The sequence below is a fragment of the Anser anser genome, assembly GCF_964211835.1.
Source record: "Anser anser genome assembly, chromosome: 3".
In the NCBI taxonomy this organism is placed as follows: Eukaryota; Metazoa; Chordata; class Aves; order Anseriformes; family Anatidae; genus Anser; species Anser anser.
Genome location: NC_139722.1, coordinates 105,964,965 through 105,985,125, shown reverse-complemented (window position 1 = coordinate 105,985,125; position 20,161 = coordinate 105,964,965). Strand labels below are relative to the sequence as shown.

Here is a 20,161-nt window from a genome sequence, read left to right as displayed (position 1 = left end):
CAGCAGCACAACCAGGAGACAGCTGCGAACCCCTGGCATTAGTTAGCTGGCATATTCAGATCAGAGGAAGGCCTGAGCAGAGGACATGAACAGGAGGTTTTGCTTCTTTGCATGGTGCTAGAATAAGAGGAGGATGGGATTTTTCAACTTTGTCACTTTCGGTGTTGGTTATTTCAAAACATAAGTATCTAAAATTCAAATGTACATTTCAGTATGTAAAAGGAAGGAAATGCTCCGCTCGCCACAGTGAGATGTGGGATCACGTGGCATAGGGCCAGCATATTTCTGTATTAACTGAATCAACATAAGTCTAGCTGGTGCCCTGAGAACAGCAGAGGACATGCCGTTCACATCCTGGACCTTTCATTTGGGAGATGCTGTTTTCCCCAGACTGCAGGCTGAGTTAGTTATTTTGGCACTCATGATGCTCTTCGGAAAATACAGCACATATTGGATAGCAGAAAGAATATTTACAATTACACAGCTCACACTCAGACCCAGAGGGAAGAAAAAAAAAAAAGTACAATTGAGTCTCCAAGTGCTATTTCTTAAACAGTTTCTGACTGCTCAGGTATTCGGGAATATCAGACATCTCATTGCAACTTCAAACAAGGCTTTCGATTTATCCAAATGAATCCAAATATTTGGTGGCGGCCCTGGTACTTCTTAGGCTGTGTGCACTAATTAAGGGAAGTAACAGTGAGCATCTTTTCTCTTTATTTTATTATCCCATGATATTTCAGCTTTGTCCCATTAAACAAAGTTGTCATAGTGGTTATGAGGATATGAAGAATGTGAAAAGAGGTTGAAAAGCATGCTACTTGACACACTAGAGGGCTGAGCATTCACCAGTTTTATGAAGTTGAACAGGAACAAGTTCCAGATTCTGCTCCTGGCATGGGGCAACCGTGGATATACATACAGCCTGAGGGATGAAAGTCTGGAGAGCAGCCCCACAGAAAGGGATCTGGTGATTCTGGTCAGTGGCAAGTCAACAGTGTGCCATGACAGCCAAAAGGGCCAACCATATCCTGGGGTGCATCAAGCATGGCACTACTAACCGGTTGAGGGAAGTGATTGTCCCACAACTTGTCTGCGCTGGTGTGGCCTCACTTCAAGTTCTGTGTGCAGTTTTGGGTGCCACAATATAAGAAGGACATAAAACTATCAGACAATGTCCAAAGGAGGGCTATGAAGATGGTGCAGGGTCTAGAGGGCAAGACATATGAGGAATGGCTGTAGTCACTTGGTTTGTTCAGCCTGGAGAAGAGGACACTGAGGGGAGACCTCATGGTGGCCTATGGTTTCCTCATGAGGGTGTGGGGAGGCGCTGATCTCTTCTCTCTGGGGACAGTGATAGGGCCCAAGGAAACAGCATGAAGCTACATCAGGGGAGGTTCAGATTAGATATTAGGAAAGGTTCTTCACTGAGTGAGTGGATTGGGCACTGAACAGGCTCCCCAGGAAAGTGGTCACAGCACCAACCCTGCTGGAGTTCAAGAAGCATTTGGACAATGCTCTCAGACACATGGCTTGATTTTTGGTTGGTCTCGTGTGGAGCCAAGATTTGGACTTGATCCTCGTGGGTCCCTTCCAGCTTGGGATATTCTATTATTCTATGATCTTTCTAATGAATTAGTCGAGCAAGATGACAAAGGCATGTTATTTGGTGCTTTGCTAAACAGCAAAGGTTCAGCAATACATTATGCAGAAATACTTCCACTTTGAAGAGGGTTTTACCTTCAGTAAGGCATCCAAAACAGAACTTATGGAATTTTGTCCCTAGACAATTTGTTTCAGTCAATAAAAACAGCATCATATATGGAGAGATTGCCAACTCAGAAAGTCCTGAGGTCTTAGAGATAGAAACACTACACACAAAGGACACCTGTCACCTTTCTGGTATGACCTCAACTGATGAAGAAACCACTGCTCCTCTCCCTGCTGAGGAATAAGATCTTTTTAGACACATTCTTGGGACAGGAAAAGAGCTGAAGTGACCAGCTGTGTGTAAGCCAGATGGCTATTCTTGCTCTGAATCAAAAGAGGGGAAGAAAGTTTTGAACAAGACAATACCTAAAAAGCCCCCCATCTGCTTAGGTTGTAGACATTTTCCATTACCCTATTTTCCTTGACAAGTTGCCTGCAGGAAAGAACATAAAGTAAAACACTCTCTGTGGAAGAACTAAATACCTAGGACTTGTGCAGTGTTCCTTTTGTCAGGAAAGTATGAAGAGATATTAATATAAATAGATGCAACACTGAGAGTTTACTCAGAGTGAATGAATTTTTAATAGCTCCTCACCATAAAGATGGTTGTAAACATCAAGGTCAGATTTCAAGGAAGTTGCATGTTTTATCACATGCTGTACATTTCTCAAAGGCCCCTGTAAGTTAAGCAATGAGGAATGAGGAAGTGCTCTTCCAAAAGTAGCGTAGTGTCTCACAGGATAATCAATACTAATAAAGTGCAGCTATTTGTAAAAATAAAGCAATCTGTATTTTCTGGTTCTCTGTAACTGAGACAGAGTAACTTCATTCACTTATGGTATTTATCTTAGACGAAACACTTTTCACAGCATGTCTTTGACATTAATAGAAGCAATTTTGTCTGAGTTTCCAAGCTTACTGCTGGCGTTTTTTGTGGGTAACTCATTCCTACCGGTTAAACTCTCCTGAATGTGAGCATGGTAGCTGTGATTCTGTTCTCTGAACCTAAAGAGGACTCGTTTGTTTTTGCACTTTGTAACCTGTGACAAACCTTTTTTTTTTTTTTTGTATGTATGTACTGAAGAGACCAACATCCTTGTGTCAGAGGGTATTCTGCAGTCATTCTGCTCTGGGCATGTCATTTGCGTTTGTTGAATGTGCTGCTTATTATTGCCTTGCATCTAAATCTTAACAAAATTATGTGTCAGACTCTTTGCAAAGTGAGTTGACACGTCCAGGTAACTAGCCTGAATAATCACAACTCTGCAGAGCTCAGTTCCTCTCCAGTGTATTTCATTTCAGTGTATTTTATTTCAGTGTAAAAAAAACTCAGCCTAAATAGATGCAGAATTTTCACTAAGCAAGGAGCACAGAATACCTCAGATTGGGCAGTGGTCCTGGTGTTTCATCTCTTTTCCTGGCTGTGATTCTTGTAATCTACTTTTTTCTCCATCCTGTTTTTTTTGGTTTTGTTTTTTTTTTTTTAATTCTGAGACTCCAAATTCACCCAAAGCTACTCAAGCAGAGGTATTTAAAGTAATTTTGGAGCTTTATTTTTAACTGTCTGCACATGTGTCCTTAGAAAGAAGCATGTTGCTTGATGATTTTTTCCAGTCTTGTAGTATAACTGATGCTTCTTTTTTTTTTTTTTTCCCCTCATCAAAAAATTGTGTTCTTCCTCATCTCTCCGTATCAGCTGTTAACTGGTGAGAGGCACAGCATGCATCTTATTAGCTGACCTAAGCAGGGACTTGATAGAAAAACAAATCCCACAGAGACATTTCTGTGTGCCTGTGAGCAGCATTGCAGCTCTGTTGGGGAAAAAGGACCTCAACAGGGCAGGCAGAGAAGTGCCTTGTTAACTATGTTACGGTATGGTGGGCACTCCAATGAAACAGCAGCTGTTCCATTAAAATGCTTCTCTACAGCTTTTTGTGTCTGGATGGCATTATTTCACCTAGTAAGTATTCACTGCATTTAAAATAGGAATGCCATCACTACTACTCATTGCACTTCTAATCTAATTTAAAAAAGAAAAGGAAATTGATTTTGAGGGAGACCACTAGTAAAAAATAAGGAGTAAATTTTCATGAGCAACTGCACATATTGCCTTTTAAATTCAGCCCTGCAAAGCAGGCAGGCATTACTAATAACCATACCATCACAGTTCTAATTGTACTTACTTTGTCTGTACATTACTTTGTTTAATAGTGCACAAATGAAAACATTTTCCTTCTCAGAGGTGCTTACTTACGTCACTGCCAGACCTGGAGAGATTCTTGAATAGCATACCTGAAAGAATGACGTGTTCTTTCCCACATTTATAGGACATTTTTCAGTCAAACTTATATTACATTTTTCAGTCAAATAGAAGAATGGTGTGACTGTCGTATCTTCAGAAAGTACACAAACTTGAATGCAGCCATAATGTTTGCACTTTACGAGTTTCATTCCAATAGTCTCTTGTAAAAATTCAATGTTTCATCAGTTTGCTTATCTCTGTTTGTGGTTGCCAGCTGTGATCAGATTGCTTCCATTTCTTCCATTTTGGTGGAACTAGAAAGACAAAAAAAAAAAAAAAAATTTTACAATAAAAGATAAAAGGGTGACTTTCTGACTATAATGCTGACCTGAAACTGAGGATCTCTAGTTACAAGCCATGACCATGTGACTAATTTCCTTTGTGGTCTAAGAAAATATCTTCTGGTTTGTGTTTGTATAACAAAGGCAAATGTAATTATTTCTGTTGGAAATTAAGAGGAAAGGGCACCAAGGTACCTGTAAAAATTTCTTATAACCAATTTTCTTTTGGTTTTGGACTGACTTAATCCTTTTTCAGGACCTGATGCCTCCTTTAAAATATATATATATGTATATATATATATATATATTAACTAGACCTTTATTTTGCCCATTGATTCTGTTACGAGGTCTCACTGAGGGGATGTTTGGATGTTTGTTTTTCTTTGGAATACTCTCCTTTACCTGCTCTTCTCACCCCATGTTCATTAACTAGCTGCAGTCTAGATAACTTTTCTTTTCACAAGCATTTGAATTGTTTGAGTAGTTGATTTAAGCATGGACAGATCCCAGTATGTGAATGCAGCGATCAATGCTTCCAGCCAGATTGTGCACATTAGCAAGGGATTACAGTTTCTCTCATAAGTCAATTTAAATGTGTGTAAAGTAGGGGTTCTCAGACCCTTAAATGCACTAATCATGTCTCAGATGGAAAAAAAAATGAATTGTAAGACTCTTCCTCCATTATTCAAGCATGTCTGTGCCAGTCAGGTCCTGTTTTTGCAACAAGTTTGTAAATCAGTTACATGAATAGAATCATAGAATCATAGAATATCCTGAGTTGGAAGGGACCCTTAAGGATCATCAAGTCCAACTCTTGATACCGCACAGGTCTACCCAAAAGTTCAGACCATGTGACTAAGTGCACAGTCCAATCTCTTCTTAAATTCAGACAGGCTCGGTGCAGTGACCACTTCCCTGGGGAGCCTGTTCCAGTGTGCAACCACCCTCTCTGTGAAGAACCCCCTCCTGATGTCGAGCCTAAATTTCCCCTGCCTCAGCTTAACCCCGTTCCCGCGGGTCCTGTCACTGGTGTTAATGGAGAAAAGGTCTCCTGCCTCTCGACACCCCCTTACGAGGAAGTTGTAGACTGTGATGAGGTCTCCTCTCAGCCTCCTCTTCTCCAGGCTGAACAGGCCCAGTGACCTCAGCCGTTCCTCATACGTCTTCCCCTCCAGGCCTTTCACCATCTTTGTAGCCCTCCTCTGGACACTCTCCAACAGTTTCATGTCCTTTTTATACTGTGGTGCCCAGAACTGCACACAGTACTCGAGGTGAGGCCGCACCAGCGCAGAGTAGAGCGGGACAATCACCTCCCTTGACCTACTAGCGATGCCGTGCTTGATGCACCCCAGGACACGGTTGGCCCTCCTGGCCGCCAGGGCACACTGCTGGCTCATATTCAACTTGCTGTCAACCACGACCCCCAGATCCCTCTCTTCTAGGCTGCTCTCTAGCGTCACATCGCCCAGTCTGTACGTGCAGCCAGGGTTTCCCCGTCCCAGGTGCAGGACCCGGCACTTGCTCTTATTGAACTTCATGCGGTTGGTGATCGCCCAGCTCTCTAACCTATCCAGATCCCTCTGCAAGGCCTTTCCACCCTCATTCGAGTCAACAACTCCTCCAAGTTTGGTGTCATCAGCAAACTTGCTCAAAATACCTTCTATTCCTACATCCAGATCGTTTATAAAAATATTGAAAAGTACCAGCCCTAAAATGGAGCCTTGAGGGACACCACTGGTGACCGCCCGCCAGCCTGACGCAGCCCCATTTACCATAACCCTTTGGGCCCTGCCCGTTAGCCAATTGCTCACCCATCGTATGATGTTTTTATTTAGCTGTATGGTGGACATTTTGTCCAGTAGGATCCTATGGGAAACCGTGTCAAAAGCCTTGCTGAAGTCCAAAAAAATCACATCAGCTGGTTTCCCTTGGTCCATCATACGGGTGATCTTATCATAAAAGGAAATCAGGTTAGTTAGGCAGGACCTGCCCTTCACAAACCCATGCTGGCTGGGACCAATGACTGCTTTGTCCCCCAGGTGAGCCTCAATAAGTTCGAGAACCATCTTCTCCATGATTTTACCAGGCATAGTCGTTACCAGGAATAGTCGTTACTGAAAAATATTCTGCTTGGTTTTAGTTTTTATTTGGATGATGGAGTAGCTCTGTGAAAAGATGAGCCAGTAGCATGCTAGAGCAGTGTTTTATCAGTACTGATGCCATTCCTCCTGATACTGTCAGACATATGAATTCTCAGCCTCAATGTCTCATGGAACTGAGGCAACTTATATAAATCTCACTCTTTTTTTCTTTTTCTTTATCTTTTTCCAAATTAAATCCTCATGACTGCTGAAAATAGCTTTAAAACATTATATGAATGCACTCTAAAGACTTGGAAATCAGAAAGGAAATAAAAGCAATCTTTTTGCGTTTAGCTCAATGATATTTGAAGCCTTTTTTGTGATGGTTTTGGAGCTGGTTTATATGTTTTGAATTCCACTCTGCGTGCTGATAGGAATGGGGAACCATAGCTATGTCCAAAAGCAGCTACAGACTGCTTTGTAGATTACAGATATCTTCCCCCTAGACAGCTGATTTTCACACTGATCCATGAAAATAATATTTTTAAATGTAAAATCTAGAATGTTTAGGTTTAATTACAGTTTGGGAAAGGAATCATACATTCATACATACATTTGTTTGTAGATGAACATATTGCAACTCATGCTTCAAGATTCACAGGGTCCGAAGTCTGTCTGGGCTCTGTATGCACCCTGAGAACAGTGCCTTCCCGTTGATTCAGGGCACCCACCTTGGGCCGAGTAATCTAGCCACCTTCATGCCAAAAAAACATGAAACAGCTGCCGTAAAATAAATTTTCTAAGAAAAACGAAAGGCTGAACACAGGGTCTAGAGAAGACAGTTCTGCTTAGGGATTCAGGCAGCTCACTGACTTACTGTTAGGATTTCTGTGCTCGGTGTATGAATTTCTACTCCAAAATCAAAACTCTTAATTTTTTACCATTAACAAGGTAGATTTTGCCCTGTTATATTAGCAAGTTCCTATTTTCCCCTAATGATTCATTGAAGTATTTCAAAATATTAAGAAAAATATATTTATTTTATGACTAATTCAAAGGAAAATATTTTTATGTTCGTGTATTTCTGCATATTCCTCTTCCTAGGGACATATTAACTAGACCCACACCCTAGTCAGAAATAAGGCATTTCAATGAGCTGGGGGCTTATAAATTTTCTTTACAATTTTAAATCAAATCAAATCTGAGCTCAAAAGAATTTCATGATTCATTCCAGTGAGAATTAATACAAAAGTTTAGGGCCAGGCTGACACAGACAGATTGGTTTACACCATCTAGGACACAGTCTGCAATGTCTATTTGTTTTCTATTACAGAACAAAAAGCAAAATAATCCTTCACTGTTGCATTGACTCACCAAGCAAAAACACACACAAAAAAAAAAAAACATGGGGCAGGATTTTGTTGGTTCTTGTATTTTGTCAAAAGAACACCAAGTAGGTCATGGCATCATATTGTCTTCTCCTAAAATATAACACAGTCTCACCTGTTGCTTATGCTGGTACCTCGAGCACATCTCCAAAGCAAGATGCAAAAACAAAGAAACAACAAAAGAATTAGAAAGAGAATAAATTACATTTTATTGTAAATCTGTCTGTCTGACAAAATGCACACTGCTGTAGAGGATTAGAAGGTGATAGCATCAGTCTATTATCTTGGAGACTAGAGTAAAATGGTTTTCAAAATTCTGTATTTATTTCTTTGGAACTGAGTTTGGTTATTTAGCATTACGGTCACCAAATCTTTTGGCTTTTTTATTTTGTTTCCATATCCGATTGACACTGTTCATTTTAGCATCATGAATTTGCCATTTACATAAGCCGGGATAGACAACTCTACAAGATGCGTACCTTCTGACTAACTGTGTAGATCAGAGAAATTGGTTTTAGAGTGTTTTGAAAGACCCAAATTCAGCCATGCTTAATGAAGCAGAAAGTAATGTGGTTTTTTTGTGTGTGTGTGTTTGGTTTTTTTTTCTGGTTGGTTGGGTGGGTGTGTTGTTGTTGTTGTTTTACTAGTTTAATTTACGTTAATTGATGCAGTCCCTTGTTGTGCAAGGTTATTGCTGTTGGGGAGGAGCTTTGCTGAGGAAAGAAAGGAAGGGAGCTGGGAAGAGGGAACACCAGCTCAATGGGAACAAATTCTGGTGGAGACCTTTGCCAAAGAGTGTTTTCATAATTACTCAAGAAAAAGTCTGTGGGACCAGGGTCTGAGAATTCATTTGATGAGTACAGAAAATACAGCATTTCACACTTAAGTGACTAACCTCACAAATACAGTGTATTTACACTGATTTGCTCACTGCGCCCACTTTACATGTTTTCCATGTACTTTTGTTTCTAGAGACAATTTGCAGACCTTTATGCATCCACTTTTCTAATCTTGTCATTTACCAAGTCTTTTTACTTACCCACACCTTAGGCATCAGATACTTGAATAATTACATACAGTCCTCTATCTCTTCTTGGTGAAGTCAGTCTGATTTCTGTCCCTGCACTCATATAGGATTGAAAGGAAGGATATTATTTTTTCTGGAGGATTTTTTTCCCCTTCACATCTTATGCTATGTCTGTCTGAACTACTTCAGCTGCAGAAGACTATTTTAGGAAAAAGTTCAATAAATCTCTTTGTAGCTGAAAATGTTAGAGGGTTATTCGGGATCACTTTACCAGCACCTGATAATTTCTGTTCTTTGCATCATGTCTCCTACAGGCTTTGAGATTAACTTGGCGCTGTGATATTTCTCTTATACTAGGCACAGCCATACAGAAACAAGATGTTTTTGGGTTGTTTGCTCTTCATTGTGATATAAGGTTGTGTAAGTAATCTGTGTCAGTGGGCTCATATTAACTGAGACCTTGCCCTCTTAAATAGCCAGGTTTATATGTCTCTGTATAAATAAATAAATCTGTAGGAGATAGCTCTGATCTAGTCCTGACAGGTCTAGCCTTAATTAAAAACAGTTTTTTAGTAGTTTTCTAATACAAAAACCTACTCACAGCTACTCATGAGATGAACAAAAAATGATAAAAGGCATATAAAATGCACAAAACTTAGGAATGAAACGTGAAAACCTGTGGGAAATGTGCATGTTCAGTCCAAAGAAATATCTGATAGTAAGCTTTATTGTCTCTCCAGATGTAAAAGTATTTTACTGCACAAAAGAATCCAACTACTCCCAATGGTCAAAAAAACAGAAGAAGGGAAAAATCAGTTAAATATTATGCAAAGTTGTATATTTAAGTGTATGTTTATACTGTAATTTTTATATATATAAAGTGTAAGTGGGTTTGCACAACTGTAGCAGCTAACTTTAGTTCCTGTTAATAAGCTCCCAAAGAATCACTTTCGACAGATGTGTTTAAATCAGGATTTAGAAACCTCTCCAGCACTTTAGGGGTTCTATGCAATGAGCAATGGGCCAGATTTAATTCTAGTTTATACTGCTGTACATAGGTAATAACAGTAGTTATTATACCCATCTTCTATTTCTAGACTTGTAGGATGCAGGATAATCATGTTCACCATTTGGGTTTTGTTTCATTTCGTGTCATTGTTTCTGTTTTCTCGTTATTTTTTAAGTTTTTGGTGGCTCCAACACTGCAGGCCTTGCTAGAATTTCTAGGATGTATTGTAGCATATATAGTGATAACACTAACATTACTGAACTTTGGACTTAAATTTTTTTTTTTTTTTTTGTAATCTGTCCAACGGAAATCAAATCTAACTGTAATGCCTCTAAAGAGAATGCTAGGGTTAAGATCCCTCTTGTCCTCTCTCATGGCACAAGGAGTATCATAGCCCTGGCTGCGCAATGCTTGAGCCGCAGCTGGGCACAGGGAGAGGTCTCTTGGCTGCTGAGCACCACTTGGGGTGAGAGGGGTACTTGAAGCTGAGACTCTCATTCCCTGTGTCTGTCCTTCTGCTGTCAGGACAGCAGTGAGAGAGCACAAAGCCTTCCTCCACTCCAGCAAAGCTGCTGTGAGCAGGGGCTCTCTGGCTTTTTGTACATGTGGAGGGCATACAAGACCTGGATGCTTCAGAGTTGAGATGGAGACCTGCATTTAGTTTCCTGGGGACTAGGTCTGCACAGCTCATTGCTTAGGGTACAGATCTTTGGATCACCTAACCTTTGGTCTAACCTTTCTCACACCTTGTGCCAGGCACCTGGCTCTTGGTTTTTAATTTCACATCATGTGCATAACTTTTATGGTTTTCAGTGCTTTCTTTAGTTATTTTTTAGTTATTTAGTTATTTTTATTTAGTTATTTTTTATTTAATAATGCATCTCTCCATTAAGCACCTGTTTTTTAAAGGATGCTTTTGTTTGCTTTGACGTAAAACATGCTTGAAGAAAGGCAGACTGTATTCATTTCTTTGACTTTAAATAATTCCAGTAACAAAACACAAGTAACAAAAACAAGGAAATGCTTATCAATTATTTTCCCCATGCACCACAGCAAGAATTCATACTGAATATCAGTATCTCAAGTAAAGTACAGATTGATTCTTGGAGCCTAATTTGTGAGATTTATTGACAATACAGCATGCCAGTAGTTATAATGGACTCCTATTCATTACACAGTTGATAATTCAACAAGTAGCTGATTCTAATTTTCAGTGTTAGTTATAACATTAAAGCTAACTTTATTAGCCTAACAGGGACATTTAAATACAATTAACCTTAGTTTTTAAAGTGGAATGTGTGACTTCAGCTATTAAACTTCAGTTCTACTTTAGTAGCTCCAGGGCATCAGATATGTACGTCCTGAATTCTGGCACCTTATTAGCACAAGAAGGCAGGCTATCCAACAAAGAAACCCAAGGTTTGATCCTTCTGTGCACTTATGGCTTTATTTCTGCGGGTAACCTCATGTATCAATGAAGCTTCTTTCTTTTAATAAGTTTCAGGATCAGGCTGTAAGTTCTTGTTGTGGTAAAGAATGGCATAGGCCAGTATCTAATTAAAGAATTGCAAACCTCTTGATGATCTACAGAGAGAGGATTCATTTTAGAGTATTGCCATAAAAAAAAAAAAAAGTGGCTTTTCAGACTGAGCCCACTTTCTAGGGCTCCAAATTCAGGCATGTGTTTCTACAAAGGAGAGGTTAGAAAAGGTTTCAAAGCAGATCAAAGAGTTGCCTGATGGTTCATCTTTGCAGCACTAAGCCTGCTGGGTGTTCTGCACGGATCCAATATCTGAACTCTGAAAGTACAGACTAGCATTACACTAGCCATGTTTTTAGTAGGGCTTTACAAATTGCCTGATCCAGGTTAGGCCTTTTCTGGAAGCTCTTTAATCCTTCTAACATTTGCATAGTGATCTCAATTCTGCAATACTTGTGTGACAGTATTTAGAAGCTTTTTCTGACTTACATTAATAACTGTACAAGAATAATGGAATACCAAATGTGTTATCTTTCAGGACTGAGAATACCATGCATTTCTTAATGCTTAAAAAAAAAAAAAGTATGGGGAAAAATTCACTCCTCATGTAATCCCAGGGGCATCCGTAGAGCTAAATGAGGTGTGCATTGACTTTGTCATTAGTAAGTAAATACTAAGTTGTATTTGGGAATATAAATAAGGAGGTAGATCCTACTAAGATCTACGATCAAAAATATATATATATATGTATATAGAAACCTATCACTGTGTAATTCTATCAGAATAATACCTTTCTGCCTACAATTTTGACTAAAACATGATAGTCTCATATGAAAATTCTAAACTAATCAGCCGAAATAAATAAATAAATAAAAGAGGCTTCTGTAAATAGCCTATGTGAACAAAAAGAAAGAATGTCTCTAGTTTTTTAGGTATTGTGTTTAAATTTGCAGGACTACACAGCAGGTAATACCAGGCTGAGTACCCATTTCTGACCTTCTGCAGATGTTAAATCAAGGCAGCACAGACACGGACTGAAAGGAGACTCCAATCAGTCATGCAAAAACAACTCTTCTCTGAGATGATTACAAATAAGTCTAGCAGGCATGCTCACTGGAAAAAAATAATAATAATAATAAAATAGTAATTCAGAAAACATTTCCATTTCCATGGGAAAATAGACCAAGAAACTAAATGATAAATTGATCTCATGTATGTAGCCAACATTATATGATGTTTCATTTATGTTGTCTGCTTGGTGTTTAACACCTGAGAGTTTGAGTATGACTTTTATTTATGACAGTACTTCTCCCTGCAAACTTACTGCAGGGTTTCTCATGCCTCAGCTATGCTTTCTTGACCTGCCATCTAGTCATATGCATATCATGTGAAGCATGTGTTTTGATGAGCAGATCATGTTTATATATGCAGTGATTTGTACTCACTACCTATGAATGATTAAATGCATGAAAGAAAATAATTACCTAGCTAATACTTTATTTCTCCTAAGTGAAATTACAACTCCTAAGTTATTGCTCCTAAGTGTAGTAGATATCCTACATTTCATTTTTTGAGTAACATCAGAAGTTTTTTAGTCTTCTTTGTTTACTGTGATAAAAGAAGAGTTCAGGTTAACAAAAAGGTTTATACGGTATTTTAAATACTTATTCTTCATAAAGTATCTACAGTTACCTTTAAAAGTGATTAAAATGTTGTCTTGGTTCCTATGTGATAGAGGTGTGTATTCTGAAGTCCCAATTTTATGGCATATTATGAATTAATTAGAAGGGAGACTGTGAGATTAAATTATAAATTATCTGTGCAACAGTTTAGGGCTTATCTTGCATAAGCATGCATGTAGCACCTTACAACATTATGTAAGCAACTCATCCCAGTTCAGCTCCACAGAGCTGTTTCGTCCTGTGCTCGAGTATCTTTCAAAAGAGAGGACAAGATGAAAAAAAAAACAGTTACCTCCCAGCATGCAACACAGCTGTGGTGATCAGCTGTTTGTTTCTTACTGAAGCCAACAGGGTACTTGCGACTCAGTGGTGGATGCTTTTTTCCCACCAGCTCCAGCAGCAGACCAACACAGTGCTGTAATTTTGACCCAGGCAGGCAGCTGGGGATCTATGAAGCCTATGAACTTTATAGCTGTATTTAGACTGTGAAGCCTTCAGGCGGGACACTCCTTGTATCAGTGATATCAGCCTTGTATCAGTCTTGGGGCAGAGTGGCTTGAAAGCTGTGCAGAGGAAAAGGATCTGGTGATGTTGGTCGATGCTCGACTGAACATGAGCTGGCAGCGTGCTCAGGTGGCCAAGAAGGCCAACAGCAGTGTAGCCAGCAGGACCAGGGAGGTGATCAGATCATCCCCTTGTACTCTGCTCTGGTGAGGCCGCACCTCGAGTACTGTGTTCAGCTTTGGGCCCCTCACTACAAGAAGGACATCGAGGCCCTGGAGCTTGTCCAGAGAAGGGCTATGAGGCTGGTGAAGGGCCTGAAACACAAGTCCTGTGAAGAACGGCTGAGGGAACTGGGGTTGTTTAGCCTGGAGAAGAGGAGGCTCAGGGGAGACTTCATTGGTCTCTACAACTACCTGAAAGGAAGGTGTGGGGAGCTGGGGGTCGGCCTCTTCTCACAGGTAACCAGTGATAGGACTAGAGGGAATGGCCTCAAGTTGCACCAGGGGAGGTTTAGATTGGAAATGAGGAGACATTTCTTCTCAGAAAGTAGTCAGGCATTGGAACAGGTTGCCCATGGAGGTGGTTTAAGAAATGGGTTGACCTGTGGGTGTTTAAGCAAAGGTTGGATGTGGTGCTTAGGGACATGGTTTAGTGGTAGTAAGGGGATGATTGGACCAGATGACCTTGGAGGCCTTTTTCAACCTTTATGATTCAATTTCTGTTCTGTTCTATTCTCTTCTAGGCCTATCCTCTTCTGTCCTAGGCCTCTTCTGTCCTTGGCCTCTTCTATACTGACAAAGGCTGTCATGCAGGCCGGTATTGTGAACAGTGAATAATCACTCCATTTTCTCTATTTTCAGGAGATTTGTCCTTACCAAGATGAGAGTCATTCCAAAAGGAGCTTTTGCAGGACTTCATGACCTAGAGAAAATGTATGTATTGTGTCAATATTTACTAGAAAACCACCATTTTACTTTAAACAACAGTTTCTAGCTGCAGCTCCTTTTACTGCCTGTAAGCAACTCCTGTCTCTGAACTCAACCTAGTTTCATCTTTTTAAATAATAATAATAATAATTTCTGTTTTTAGAACATGTTCCAAAACATTGTTGTCATAAATACACTGTTATATCAGCAAGTGGGCAGTCCTTGGTCAAAGGGTTCATTTGGCAGGGAGTGTCATTGCAATCACACTCAAACAGTTGTGGTCAATGGCTTGATGTCCAGATGGAGACTGGTGTTAAGTGGTGTTGCTCTGAAGTTGGTGTAGGGACTGGCACTGCTTGATATCTTTCTTGGTGACATGGACAGTGGGATTGAGTGTGCCATCAGCAAGTTTGTGGAAAATGCTAAGCTATGTGGTGCAGTCAGCACAATGGGGGGAGGACTTGAGACATGGGCCTACGTGTACATAATGAGGTTCAACAAGGCCAAGTCCAAGGTCTTGCACCTGGGTCAGAGCAATCCCAAACAGGAATAAAGGCTGGACTATGAGTGGATTGAAAGCAGCCCTTAAGAGAAGGACTTGGGTTGATGAAAAACTCAACATGAGCCAGCAATGCATGCTTGCGGCCCAGAAAGCCAACCATATTCTGGGCTGCACCAAAAGAAGCATGACCAGCAGGTCAAGGGAGGCAATTCTTCCCATCTACTCTGCTCTTGTTAGACTGCACCTAGAATACTGTATTCAGCTCTGGGATCCCCAGTGGGGGGGACATGAATCTGAGAAGTGACATGGACTTGTCGGAGTGAGTCCAGAGAAGGGCCACAGGGATGACTGGAGGGCTTGAGCACCTCTCCTATGAAGAAAGGCTGAGGAAACAGAGGTTGTTCCACCTGGAGAAGAGAAGGCTCTGGGGAAAACTTTATAGCAGTCTTTCAGTACCTAAGGAGTACCTACAGGAAAGCTGGAGAGGGACTCTTTACCGGGGAGTGTAGTGATAGGACAAGGGGTAATGGCTTTAAACTAAAAGAGGGTAGGTTTAGATTAGATATTAGCAGGAGATTCTTTACTGTGAGGGTGGTGAAGCACTGGAAAAGTTTGCCCAGAGAAGCTGTGGATGCCCCATCCCTGGAAGTGTTCAAGGGGATGGATGGGGTTTTGAGCAACCTGGTCTAGTGAAAGGTGTCCCTGCCAATGCAGGGGGGCTGAAATTAGATGATTTTTAAGGTCCCTTACAACCCAAACCTTTCTGTGATTGTATTAATTAATAAATAAAGTGCCAGAAGGCCGTGGGAAACTGATTAATTTGAGAGTTTTCTAATAGATCACAATAAATCAGTGAAAGATTAGGGAGGAAAGCACTGCTGTTCGTAACAGGTAAGCCAATTCTAATAAATAAATATGACTGTACTGTTCATGTTTAGGGCCAGCTAGGAGGGTGTGAGAAGTTCCTTGCAGATGATAATTCTGAAAAACTTAGCACATAAAGAGAGCAAGCATCTAATTTTAGTGATAAGCCTGAAGATATAATTATGAGCACTCTTGATGAACGGATGTGTCAGGTACCCATTAGTCTATTATGGATGTATTGCAGCCCTCCACAACTAGCGTGATCATATGTTTTCTAATATTCCTTAACTACAGAAAATCTATGGGTTAACTGGTGCTAGCACCTGAAAAGATAACAGTCACCATCAAATCTGAACTATTGCAGGGCATGTATGTTTTTTTCTAAATTATTTCATCTGTAACCAACTCACATTTTGTTTAGAAATGTATCCAGTATTTGCTCTCACTGGAGAGAATCGCAAAGATGCTGTTTGTCCAAGAAGGGTCTGAGGAGGAGTAGGGAAATACACTTTTATATTATACCGTTTCAGTCTCTCTGTGTAGGGACAAAACTGGAAAGGAATCAATTGCCAACATTTCTTTGCTTCAGCTTCTCCTTTTTCCCCTCATACTCTTGCATAAGTAAAGGATATAGCAGAAGATGGGCACACCAGAAGAGATGACAAATAAAGGAAATGTATTAAATGTATTTTGAACCTAGAAAAGTATAGATGGATGAAGAACAAGCAGTGAACATGCTAGGGGGATTCAAGAGTTGTTGGTCAATATCAAGTTGAACCACAGCAAATGCTTATTTTTCTTGACAAGAAAAGAAAAAAGGTCTTATTTTCTGTGGTCAGGAATTGCCTGTTAGGGGTAAGATCAGCACTGTGTCACCAGTTTTTTGGCACTTGTTTCTCCGCATTCATGCTGGATTCCTTTAAGTCTAGTTCTTATGGAAAACCATTCAGCTCTCTGGGCAATGTAGTGGGCTGCAAAGTGCATTGCTCCCATTATCTTTAATTACTCAGAAACCATATGTCAGATATGTATGAAGTTAATGATCACATTGAATGCGATGTCTCTAAGTGGTGATTTATTGTTGACCAAAGAAAAATACATATGGAAGTAAGCTAAATTTGAAAATATATCTATGTGCTATTATTACCTGGAAGAGAAATGGGGACAGGCAGTTTGTAGCAAAATATCCTTGAAAATAAAAATGTGATAAATATGTAAATGAGACCAATCAACATCAACAAAGAATACAGTATTTGCAAATGGTGTGGCAAACAGATAAAATTTGAAAATGATCACAAATCCAAAATCTAACCCATAAAACATTTATCAGAAATATTCATGATAATGTAGGGCAAAAAAAAAGTGTGCAATCAAATGATATATTTGCATATAAAAAACAGTCTTTGTATGAAAGCCTCTTTTTTTTCTTGCAAGATTATGCACAAAAAGGAAGTTTAAAGCAAACTGCAGTTTATTTAAGGAACAGAGCTATTAATAATGTGATATCTCCATGTGGTAAAATGTAGATAGCCTGATGTATACAAATGAGGTACTTCAATGTACTGCACGTAAGTGTTCACATAGAACTAAATAGATTAAAAATTAGGAGAGGGACAATATATTCCGATTGTGTTACTGATGAAAAGCAGTAGCTTATAAAAACCCAAAAGATCTGTGCATGTTTTCATCAGTTATCATCTCTGGTTCATTTCCAACAGTGTTTCTGAGAATGGGGTAGGTTTTAAGGTTCACAAGTTGCAGGGAATGGTCATCTTTGCAATCATCCATAGGCGACGAGCTAGTTAAATACAAGTCAGAGATGAGTCCTCCGTAAGAATCTTAACTCTTTTGTGTTTATATTCAAAGCAAATGAAGGCTTTTAAATACAGTCACCAAAAATGTCTAGTTTTCAAAGAAAAATCATTCAATAACATTTTTCATTGTTCCTGCTTTCTTTATGCATTTAAGTTTCATCCTATACATCCAAACAACTGAAAACCTTGAACAAATGTTTTTTGCCACAAAATGTTGAATATTTCCAGTCAGGTGCTTTCAGTCAAACTCCAGTCATGGTACCCATAGAAGATCTTGTTTGTTTTCCATTTCTACTGTCCAAGGAATCTCCAATATGGACACTAACTCCTTATGGAAAAAAATAGTGTGACCTCAAAATGTCAGCATGGAGAACCTGATCTGCCCTCCCTGTGAAGCTCCAGTTTTAGTTACAGATCAAATTCTTGGTTTTCATCATATGCCAAATACAGATATTGGGGGAAGAAGAAAATTGTAACTGGAAAACTTCTACCATTTTGTGATTTTTAAAAGAATGAGAGCCCATTTGAAGCAATTCCAGCTTGTTTTTTTCTTCTTGCCCGTCTAAATTCCTTCAGATACTGAAAAAATATGAAGTGTCCATTCTGCAGACTGTCACATGGACAAATATTGTCCAGGAAAAAGATCTTCTTTTGTTATATAAAATGTTCTAAGTTATGAAATATATCGGCAGGTTGTAATTATAAGAGATTTCTCTTAGTAATGGTGTAACTTAAGATTTCTTATTGAAAACTATTTCAGAAACCCACACGTCTGAGGAGCAGCCTAACCAGCTTATTGCTATTAGCTCTGCGACTTCTACACAGTTCTGAGTTCATGTTGATTTAACAAATAGTTGTTCAGGGAAGCAGCTTTGTTATTCTCATTGCAAGTTTAGTTTTCTGCTGAGAAGTCTTGGCTAAGACTAAGCTGGACCATGGCAGCTTTTCTAGACTCCTGCTCAACCAACTTATTTACACTACCAGAACTGATTAATTCTCCAGTTACTAAAATAAAAAGCAACGTCAGGCAGGCACATAACTGGCAAAATCAATTCAGCATACTCTGCAGCTGCTATGTCATCTTCAACCTGCACTGAAAGTGCTTAACTTGGAGGAGAGAAAGCCTGAAGCAATATTGAAATCTCATGTTTTTCTCTTGCTAAGTTTCCTACAGATTCTACGATGTAGCAAATTTTTGAATGTTGATTTAACAATGCGTGACTCAGGCGTCATATTTATAAGGGAGTTTGGTCTGATCCTCAGTGGCTGAACTAATGATGGGGAGAATTAGGATATATTATTATTACTCTAGGGAAAGGTGAATGCCTCGGTCCCACCTGGAAAAATCAATTGTCAGAAATGCCTGCTGCTAAGTGTGAGCTTTTATTTCAAGTCTTGGGCTGAGTGTGGTAGAGCAGAGAGAAGAGGGATGGTGACTAGTAAACCTTAGCCAAAGAAGCTAGGGAACAAGTGCAGCTCCAAGTCGTCATGTGGATGATAGAAGCAGTCTGAGGATGCTGGTCTCTCTTGGCTGTTGAAATACCCCTGTAATGATTTTTGGAGGACAAACCAAGTCTGACTTAGGACTTTGTCATATTCCTGGTCTGTGTCATTGAGGAAAGATACTCAGTGTAGCCACCTTTCTCTGAACAGTGATATTGTAGTGAAGAGATAGTATTGCCTTACCCTGTACAAGCCAAATAGCCTTTACTTTTGTATTCTGAAGCACAATCCCCTTGAAAATTTGTTGTCAGTTATTTCTTCTTTTGAAAGGTTTAAGCTAAAAAATAGTGCTTTACTTCATCATTTGCTATCAAATCTAATTTGTGTCCAACGCAAGGAAATTCAACCATGTGGATGAAAAAATTATGAACTACAAGACATCACAGAGAAACACGTTTATTGACCTTACTTTGTAGTTTGCATTAATGGGAGAAGTGGTTTTCTTTTACCTTTCTGGCAACAGCATATTTTATGAATGCGAGCCATACTGTGACCATCAGATCTTGATGAGCTAGATCCTTTATGAGAGCTCTGAAAATCCTGGGAAGTATTAAAACTTTTAGAGTTGAGGGAATCTGCCAGAGTTGACAGTCCTGGAAACTGAAGTCTTCTGTCCATGGAAGACAGAGAGTATGTAAGCACTAGCTATCTATAGCATCCACATGAATTTGTAGAGAAAATATCTCTGGATCATATATTTATTTCATCACTCAGTGCATTCAAGATTTTATAGTTTTTTTTTTTGTTTGTTTGTTTGGTTTTGGTTTTGCTGGGACTGTTGACCCAGTGATGGTTCATTTGAACAGATTCTGCTGGTCTGGTGTGACCTAGATACATGGGCACCAGCTTATTTCATCTATGACAACCAACCTGATATGATGCCAAAATCTTTCCCATTTGCTCCATAGGCTAAAAGGCAGGTCATACATTCCTTTTCAAAATGAGTTATCATATAATGTCCAAACCAAAGTCAAGTACTTGAGAACTGTGAAGATTCCTCAGGAGAATAATTTGAGACATGCTACAGTTGCTAAATCAAGGTATAACTTGCTTCCCATGAATAGAGAAGGAACAAAGTTCTTCGTTTG

The 20,161-nt window shown here is 39.5% G+C and overlaps 1 protein-coding gene across 3 annotated transcripts in view; it reads left to right on the top strand.

Moving 5' to 3' along the window:
• The window catches only part of FSHR (follicle stimulating hormone receptor), an 86,193-nt gene that overhangs the window by 20,719 nt on the left and 45,313 nt on the right, over window positions 1-20,161 (top strand). For all 3 annotated transcript variants that reach the window (XM_083828199.1, XM_083828197.1, XM_083828198.1), the window contains exon 2: window positions 14,325-14,396. In XM_083828199.1, coding sequence (XP_083684325.1) covers window positions 14,325-14,396 — 72 coding nt within the window. The remainder of the gene's footprint in view (window positions 1-14,324; window positions 14,397-20,161) is intronic.